Below are 9,867 nucleotides of genomic sequence, written 5' to 3'. Positions count from 1 at the left end.
GAGGCAAGTGAGGCCTGCAGTTCTTTAGATGTTGTCCTGGGGTCTTTTGTGGCCTCTCGGATGAGTTTTCTCTGCGCTCTTGGGGTAATTTTGGTCGGCCGGCCACTCCTGGGAAGTTTCATCACTGTTCCATGTTTTTGCCATTTGTGGATAATGGCTCTCACTGTGGTTCGCTGGAGTCCCAAAGCTGTAGAAATGGCTTTATAACCTTTACCAGACTGATAGATCTCAATTACAGTACTTTTGTTCTCATTTGTTCCTGAATTTCTTTGGATCTTGGCATGATGTCTAGCTTTTGAGGTGCTTTTGGTCTACTTCTCTGTGTCAGATAGCTCCTATTTAAGTGATTTCTTGATTGAAACAGGTGTGGCAGTAATCAGGCCTGGGGGTGACTACAGAAATTGAACTCAGGTGTGATAAACCACAGTTAAGTTATTTTTTAACAAGGGGGGCAATCACTTTTTCACACAGGGCCATGTAGATTTTGAGTTTTTTTTCTCACTAAATAATAAAAATTATCATTTAAAACTGCATTTTGTGTTCAATTATGTTATCTTTGACTAATAGTTAACGGTTTTTGATGAGCAGAAACATTTAAGTGTGACAAACATGCAAAAGAATAAGAAATCAGGAAGGGGGCAAATAGTTTTTCACACCACTGTATGTGTGTGTGTATATATATATATGTGTGTGTGTGTATATATATATATACACACACACACACACACACACACACACACACACACACACACACACACACACACACACACACACACACACACACACACACACACACACACACACACACACACACACACACACACACACACACCTTCAGCTCCCTCGCCGTCCTCTTGGACTCTCTCGATCCTCCGCTAGGGGCCTCTGAATTTCCCAGGAGTCGCTGGGAGCGTTCTGCTAACGCTTTCCTCATATAGATGGCCTGATGTGCCCCTTTATTAGCCCCTGTATAGATAGCCAGACGGCCCCCCCCCCATTAAACCCTCCATATAGCCAGGTGTGCCGCTTTATATAAGTCCTTGTATAGATAGCCAAATGTGCACCTTTATCCCTTCAGGTATAGATAGCCAGATGTGAGCATTTATTTCCGCCTTCAGGAATTGCGCACAGATTTTCAATAGATTTTATGCTAAAAAACAATTGAAAATCTGTTTGTTGTCCGCTAATAACGACCGCCTCTGCCGATAATCTCGTGTGTGAACAGCAGCACCCAACCACTGCCTACAAAGCGAATCCAATCCAAAGCCCCCCTTCAATCAATTCGGCCAATCAAGGGCCAGCAGCTTTTGTTCTCCAGCTGCCACAAGCCCCTTCAGGAGAGTCTGGTCTGCTTGGATTTGTTGCATTTCCGATAAGATCATCATGACTGTCAGGTGTTTCGTCTTCCTATCTTACAACCACCACCTTACCCCTCATCTCAAACCAACCGTGTTTTATGTAACAATGTTTTGGTTTTTGGGGGGTTTTTGTTACATTTCACTTTTTTACACTTTCTGACTTGCTCTTCATGAGTACTAAAACAGTGTATGCATTTCAGGTAATGTTTAGCAAATCTTTCTAGCTATTTAATAAAATTTGGTTGAAAAAATTACTTACTGTACTAATAGTAGCGGTTCATTTCTGTAAAAAAAAAATGTGCTTCTTTCATATGTACTCGTTAATTTTTTTCTTTTTTTTTTTCTTCCTCTTTATTAGGATGAACAAAACGGCTTTGAACATGTTGACACTCATAAACACTTATCAAAAGAAGCATTTAGTGGAGATCCTCGCTTATCATAATTGTGATTCTCAGAACAGACAAGCTCCAGAACTGGACTGTCTGATCAAGCGGCAGGTTGAAAACATACAGCAACGGCACTTAATATTCCTGACAGGTACCTTATCCACTGCAATCCTCTATCAGTATTAGCAGTAAGGCCCAGTGCACACCGAGCGGTTTTTGGAGCGATCCGCCGGCCGCATCCGCCTCTAAAAACGCTTGTCTAATGTATTGCAATGGGATGGTGCACACCGGCGGTTTGCGGTTTTTGCCAAGCCGCAAACGCGCCTCCTGCTGCGCGTTTGCGGTTTTCGGAAGCGTTTCGTCCTCAATGTAAAGTATAGGAAAAACGCAAACCGCTCTGAAAAACGCTAGTTCAGAGCGGTTTGCCAGGCATTTTTGTTACAGTAGCTGTTCAGTAACAGCTTTTACTGTAACAATATGTGTAATCTGCTACACAAAAACGCACACAAAACCGCTAGGTATGTTTAGAAAACCTCTCTAAACATACCTAGAATCGCTCTGAAATCAGCTCCCAAAACCGCTAGCGTATTGCGGATCTGCTAGCGGTTTTGGTGTGCACTGGGCCTAACTGAGTGAGCATTCTCGGTTTATATGCCTCACCATGACAATTCTCTTGCAGAAAAGAATGAATCGCTGTTTTCTAGCCATGCTGAGAATGGAATTGTGGTGACACGAATGGAAGAGTTCATGCAGAATTTTACAAATCTTGTTGGGCACCATAACAGTAATGAAGAGAATTGCTTATCACAGCTGGTAAATCAAGAAAACAAACCAGGTACTTTAACATATGAATTACCCTGTACGTTCTGTAAAACTACTTAAAGTATCCATCCAAAATATATTCACTCAGTCTACTCTTCTACTACATAGATTTGGTAAGGTTAAATTCTTTTTGATGACTCTGGAAAGTTAATGGCTGCAATTGGGGACCAGGAGGGGTTAACAGCAGCACTGCATAAAGTACTGCACCCATCAATCTCTCCCGATCCCCAGTTGAAGCCATTAAAGGGAACCAGAGAGGAAGCACCCTTGGGTATTTTACCATATATATCAGTAAGAACATTAGAGAAAACACTGAAGCTGGCCATACACTAGGCCGATTCCCTGCCGATCGACAGCAGATTCGATCACTGGGATCGAATCTGCTGTCAAATCATTAACAATGCTAAATTTCAATCTATTTTGTCCTGAAATAGATCGGTCCCGTCGATTGCTCCTTGCGGGAAATTACCGTCGATCGGTCGCGGGTAGATAGCGCGTTGCTATCGGCGTTCGAATGCTCGACGACCGAAGCAATACAGCTGGAATACATTACCTGCTCCGCCGGCGCGACTCCCCAGGTCTCCGCTGTCTTCTTCTCCGCACTAGTCTCCGGGTCCGACAGGCTTCACTTCTTCCTGTCCCAGCAGGAAGTTTAAACAGTAGAGGGCGCTCTACTGTTTTAAACTTCCCCGAGACAAGAAGTGAAGCCTGCCGGACCTGGAGACCAGAACGGAGAAGAAGGTGGTGGGGTGTGTTGTAAGACACAATTTGTGATTTATATGTGAGTTTTCACTCAGTGTGTGTAACACTTGATAAAGGCCACTGGCCGAAACGTCGTGTGTTTTTTCTATTACTATGGTACAATAAACCAGCATTTTTGCACAAATCCAGGTGGAGACCCAGTCATTTTTGTCTTTGCTGCTGTGAATGTTACACACCTAAGAGGGATCCAGGTGTGGACTGGTTGACTCCCTGGTATATCTATTACTTTGCGGTAGAGCTGAGGGATCACTTTTCTTGCTGCAGAACGGAGAAGAAGACAGCGGAGACCTGGGGAGTTGCGCCGGCGGAGCAGGTAATGTATGCGGGGGGGGGGGGGGCGCGGCGGCAGCACCACCGCCACAGATTGTGAATCTATTTCAGCCTGAAACCGTTCACAATCTGTTTGCAGTAAAGGAAGCCATACGATCCCTCTCTTATCAGATTCGATCAGAGAGGGATCTGTTGGTCGAATCTGATGGCAAATCGACCAGTGTATGGCTACCTTAACCATGCTCTCTGTTTCATCCTCACTGCTAAAAGTGTCTGTTATCAGCTGTGATAAGAATCCCGGACTGAGCATTCAGTATGGCTTTGCAGGGAATAATTATAGCTGAGTCATTATAGCAGAGCCACAAGGGGGCAGGCTTGGGCTTGAAAAGACACCAGAGAACACAGACTCAGCTATAATCTTTCTGTAGCAAAGCTAGACTGAGTGCTCAGTCGGAGATTCTTATCAGAGGTGATAAATCAGATTAAACAGAGAACAATGAAACAAAGAGCAGATTAGGTGTTTACTGTCATGTTCCCACTGATTTATAAGGTAAAATACAAGAGGGTGCTTCATCTCTGGTTCTCTTTAACTCATATGGCCCCCAAAATCTGCCCATTAACACCCCCGCCCAGTATGTGTCTCCCTAAGGGCGCCAACCTCTCTACCTGTGTGGATCTAAGGCTAGCAGAGGGGCTGCAGCATAAACTAGCATACCTAAGCTGCTCTGGTAGCCTTAGATTCACACAAGAAGAGGGGGAGAGAGACTGGCACCCTTAGGGAGACATGTACTGATACTCTGATATTGGGACCCTTGTCTATAATCTGAGAAATTTAGGTCTCACTAGTACAAGGCAACCCCTATGACTCAAGTATAGAGTGACTATGTCTGACACACCGATCTCCGCTCCACTGAGTTTCGCCCAATCGTAGGGGTGCTGCTGCCGGATCTTGTCCGGCATGGCCTCTTCCTAATTTTTGGACAAACACTTTGAACCTATAGCAGCATGCGCTGGGTAATAATGAAATTACGCTTGCACACAGGGGGATGGTGCTACAACACGCAAACTGGCCCCTCCCCATGCCGCCAGGTCACCTCCTCCACTCCGTCACCGACCCTCCATATAGCTCTTTCCCAATCACCCACATTCTACAAGCATACCAGCTATTAGCCATTCAGTGTGGATCACTCTGCCACCAGCCACATAGGCACCCTGGTTTCTGTCTGATGTAATGACAGACACTCTTCATTGTGGTGGATTTGCTTTATTGCCACGGCAAATACCTCTTTCACCTGATTTTTAGTTTTATGTTGTGAGAAATACAGTGTGTATATATATATATATATATATATATATATATATATATATATATATATATATATATATATATATATATATATATAAATAATATCTCCTCTTGCATTTGTTTATTCAATCTGGGTAGTTAATGCTACTAACTTTAAATGTGCGTAAGAAAATAAGTATACTAACATGTTTACTTGCTATTGGAATTCCCTCCTACATCTTTACACTGCAGGCTCATCTTTTTAACATTAACAGAAAAAGTTAATGCTTTTGGAAATACCTGTAGGTGCTTTGCTTTTGTACTCTGTATGTGCTTTGCTGGGTTTTTTTTTTTGTTTTTTGTGTGGGAGCAAACTCCTTCTCTCAGCTTGGCTTCTTTGACCTCTGCAGTTGGCAGATTCTGGCATTTCACCTTTGGTCTCTGAGCTGGGATTTCACAATAAACTAACTTTTTCTTTTCGTTTTTTTTTTTTTTTTTGTTTTTGTTTTTTTCAAATCCCAACTTCTACGCCAAAGGACAATGACCGCACCACTTGATAGAAGAATTTTCCAATGCATGCTGAGTATAAGAGGCTGCCAGAGTGGGTATTCTAATTAAGTTAAACCTGGATTCTCTTTGCCATACAGCTCTCACCGAAGCTGATGTCAAGGAGGAAGAAGATATGTCTCTAGATTCAGAGGATGAGATGCCCCCGATAGAAGTCTGCACAACCAACCTGAAACCAGAACCTCACGTCGATGATGCTATGAGCCACTTAGAATCTGCTGAGGATTCTCAGAATGAAGCGTTAAAAAGGACACCCATTGTTGACCCTGAATTCATGCAGCCTATAACCCCAGTGTCGACGGCTGGTTCCACCACAGGTGGGGATAGCAACACAGCTTCCAACAATTATGGGGACTACGATAGCAGACCATTGGCCATTGCTCCTTTCAACCTCTTGACTCATCAGACTTTTCTAGGATCAATGTTATACCATAACCAAACATCAGGTGAAAACTTTTTCACAGGTTCATACAACCAGTCAGCGGAACAAGAGACATTTTCACACTCTAAATGGGATCAGAAGTGAGATGTAATATAGTTTTTCCTTTCACTTACGTGATGTAATTGAAATATTTATACATAAATGACATTTTGTAAAAATTTTGTTTTGTTATAAAAAAAAGTAAAATACAAATTTTATTATATGTGAAGACTTCTGCCTTTTTTGTATTTATGATGCAGAATGAACTGGTAGACCATGTATTTTGCCACTCTAGGAAAGTTTCACACTTAGTAACTCCTTTTTATACTTTGTTTTGAACAGTATTTGACTGACTGAAACCATATGTTTTATTCATTTTTATGGAATTTTTTTTTACTTACCTCAGTGGTTTCTACTTAAAACTTATTTTTTTCCTGATGCAGATAAAGGAGATTTAGCTTGCCAGTATAGTTTATTAAGAAAATGACTGTAAAGCATGAAAGATTTTTCTATATCAGAGAAAAGGTGAAAGTTGAACTCCAGGCAGACTGTTTAAATGCACATGATATAGAAATATATTTTTTTTATACATATAAAAATGTATGTGATATCTAATCTGCAAAAAGACCATTTAAGTGAGTGTCGGTCTTTAGCTATTCCAGCAACACACAAGCATTGTGCAGCTCAGCTGGGCAAAGTCCCTCCAGCTTGCTGATAAAATAATGCTGATCAGCAGCTAACTGGGTTGGTCAATGAGATGCAAATAATTTTGAGTTGATGTGTGATTATGCAAATACAATTTTCAAGCTGCATAATTTTGCATAATCCTGCATTAAATGACAAAAATTTGCACCTCATTGACTCTCTCTACTAAGAGATAAGGTACTTAATTGTATTTTGTTTTGTTTTTTCTTCTCCCAGTGATCAAGCTCACCACAAGCCTGACCTCAAAATGCAGTGCTGTGAATCTTGAAATGCCAGCATTTGTTACATGTGGGCAAAAGACTGAATAAGGGACTTTCAGTGGCTGTTTATAAAGTAAACTCTGATTCAGTAAACATTTGGTTATGGTAAACTAAATGTCCTGGCCAAGCACCATAAGTATATGGGAGTAACATATGGTATAGTAAAACCTGGATATAATAGAAGTTCTGTTATAGTAAACCTGTTTTTGGGCCCCTGCGATATTCTATACCTGGATATAATGGAGTGGATGCACGCATACCAGTCAGACCCATGAGCCGTGGCCAGTAAATTGTAGCCTGCATACTATCTGCAAACTAGTCTGGATTACCTCAAAAAGCAGCAGCCGGTGAAACCTATGCTTCCTGTGTAAACTGATCACTGAAGGAATTGCCTATAATCTGTGACTTGTTTGTGCATGGCTGCCTGCAACCATACAGCATCATCCAGGCTGCACAGACATGTGGACAGAGGAACACACTATATAAGTACTGTACCAGCATTAACTGGTGAGATCTACTGTAGGATTTCAGTGCATGCTGTTGTGATTATTGCATGCAAATAACTGCATATAGAGCACTTTGTGTTTATATATAGCTAAATTGTCTGTGCTCCCTTGCTGAAGTTTCTGAAAAGAAAAAAAACTGCTCCCAATTATTGACTGAATTAAGCACAAAATATACTGTAGTACAGTATCTTGAGTATGATCATTTCTGATACCGTAAATCACTTTGCCCGGGCCCTTGGAGTTTACTATATAAATAGATTCCACTGTAGTGCATTGACTGCGTTAAATATTCTGTTGGTGAACATTTTATTTATTTTCAACTTGCCTGGAGTTCATCTTTACTTGCAACCTGTAAGTTAATCTTTGTAGCACATCATCCACTCAATTAAAATGCTGCTTATTTAAACATTTCCAGGTGTTTTACTCTTTTGTGAGAAATATATACATGATATAAGTTTTTTGTTGTCACTGCACTATTATAAATGACTGCGCACTCTGACATTATTCAGTACATTGTGGCTTCTATGGAAAGTTTCAAACCATACACTGCAAAATATAGTGGCTAAATAATCTTACTCTAGTTGCAGATAGCAAATGGAGGACTGTATCTACTCATTCGCTGTATGGCACAATATAGGACTCTAAAATAGTAAGTTAAGTAATATGCCACCCACTTTGCAATGCTCTTTCCTTAGGGCCCTTTTACACTTAATGCGTTTGTATGCATTTTTCCATAGCAGTGCATTGTGAAGAATATTTCAGTTAAAACACACATGTATAATGGGAACTGTGCCATAGGAAAACGTATGCATTACTTTGAAAATAATCATTTGCTCTCTGTTATAACAAAGAAAACTTAAGTGCAAAAGGGGGCTAAGGCACCTTTTACACTTTATCACAGCTCTTATAAACAGCAACTGATTATCGGCCATTTCTAACTCTCTATTCACAAAGTGGAAAACTGTTGGCACTTGTCAGGAGCACAGGTACTGAGGGCTCAACTAAATCTAATGCTGAACAAAGCAAATTATGATACCAGTATAGATAGGTGAATATGAATAATGTGACAAAATTCCAGTTTTATGGGCTGGAACTGTGCTACAACATTCTTTTCGCGCTCCCTAATAGTCCTACCTGATTTCAGCCAGCCAGTAGTTGCAGCCAAGTGGCACACAGATGCTTAACAGGTCACAATTGCTTAAAATTGTGTGCGTTTTCCACAATGCTTCCCAATGCACAATAACAGTGCACTGGGGGCAATGTGTGATTTCCCACACCGGGAAAAAAAAGCTGGCACTGTTGCACAATGTGCGTGATTTCCTACTGATGACAGCTGGTTTTAGCTGGCTGCCACCAAGGATGCATATTTGTCTGCAGAAAACAGACATTTTTCCCTATAGACTCAAGTGCCCTGCTTGATAGTCAATAAGATGCTAATAATTCTGACTTGTTTGGAACACAAGTGGTAGCTGCTCTGATCAAGCTAATAACTAGCACACGAGGAACAGGAGGCTGGCCTATGCATGAGACAAACACTGTTACGAGGCAGGTGCATCCCCTGTTGGCACAAGGGTACCCTCAATGGAATTTGCCTTGTTGCAGCTGACTTACCACACATGCCTGTGGCTATTCTACACCAAATAATCTTGAAGACTGAGCTCTTGTGTTCATCTGCTAGTTTCATGTCTGAGCAGAGGTTTCTTTTTAAGGACTCCCGAGGTGAGAAACTTTTTTTTTTTAACTTACCTGGGGCTTCTTCCAGCCCCTACAAGTTGCCTGTCACTTACTGCAGCTCCGATCTTCCTTTGTCTCCCACTGGCAGCCTCTGAAGATCGCCGACCCTGGATGGGTAGACATCTTCTGTGCGGACACACCCATGTCATCAGGAGAGTACTGCGCAGGTGCAGTACGCTCCAAGTGACCAGAGCTGCAGTGAGGGGACACATGACATGTAGGAGGCTGGAAAAAGCCTATATTACTTTGGGTGTCTGTGATGATATATAACATAGGACACTGGCAAAGGCTATTATGGAAAGGATTCAGCTGTAGAATTATTCCACCAAAACTTCTTGGATTTCTGCAACCTTGATATTCCAGTAAAACAAAAAACTTAACAGCAGCATAAGCATAACTACCAGCATATGTAGTATCCACAGACAGAGCACTCCAAACAGTCCAAGAAGTTTAAAGGTAAAGTCGAGTCAATTAGTCCAGTATTCCATATACAAGCAATTGGAATTTTTCACTCCTGTAACTGTCGGATCCAGGAGGTTGGAGAAACGGCACCACAGCTTGCTGTCTCCTTCACAGACTCCCTCCACAAGCCCCAACTACCTGACCTTATATGCAGATACAGGATCCTAGCTACCTGGAGACTCCTTTGCTCCCAGACCATTCAATAAATACAGACAATCCCCTCCTTCAGGAGCCAGCAGTCAGACCATTGTCTATTGGTAAACAGGAGCGGATAAGGGCAAGTCTGCTAGCAGACAGTAGAACAATAGAAACTCCACCTGACTCCAGAA

At 41.8% G+C, this 9,867-nt stretch overlaps 1 protein-coding gene across 1 annotated transcript in view; it reads left to right on the top strand.

Annotated features, from left to right (window-relative positions):
• Positions 1-7,752, top strand: part of TASOR (transcription activation suppressor) — a 165,231-nt gene extending 157,479 nt beyond the window's left edge. Inside the window, 3 exon segments of the mRNA XM_068253699.1 lie at positions 1,717-1,895; positions 2,424-2,579; positions 5,531-7,752. Of these exon segments, the coding sequence (XP_068109800.1) occupies positions 1,717-1,895; positions 2,424-2,579; positions 5,531-5,976 (781 nt within the window). The 3' untranslated portion in view covers positions 5,977-7,752.
• The last annotated feature ends 2,115 nt before the right edge of the window (positions 7,753-9,867 follow it).

Source organism: Hyperolius riggenbachi, chromosome 9 (assembly GCF_040937935.1).
Source record: "Hyperolius riggenbachi isolate aHypRig1 chromosome 9, aHypRig1.pri, whole genome shotgun sequence".
NCBI classification, from domain to species: Eukaryota; Metazoa; Chordata; class Amphibia; order Anura; family Hyperoliidae; genus Hyperolius; species Hyperolius riggenbachi.
Note: the sequence above shows the minus strand (reverse complement) of the source record. Positions and strands in the feature narration are given on the sequence as shown.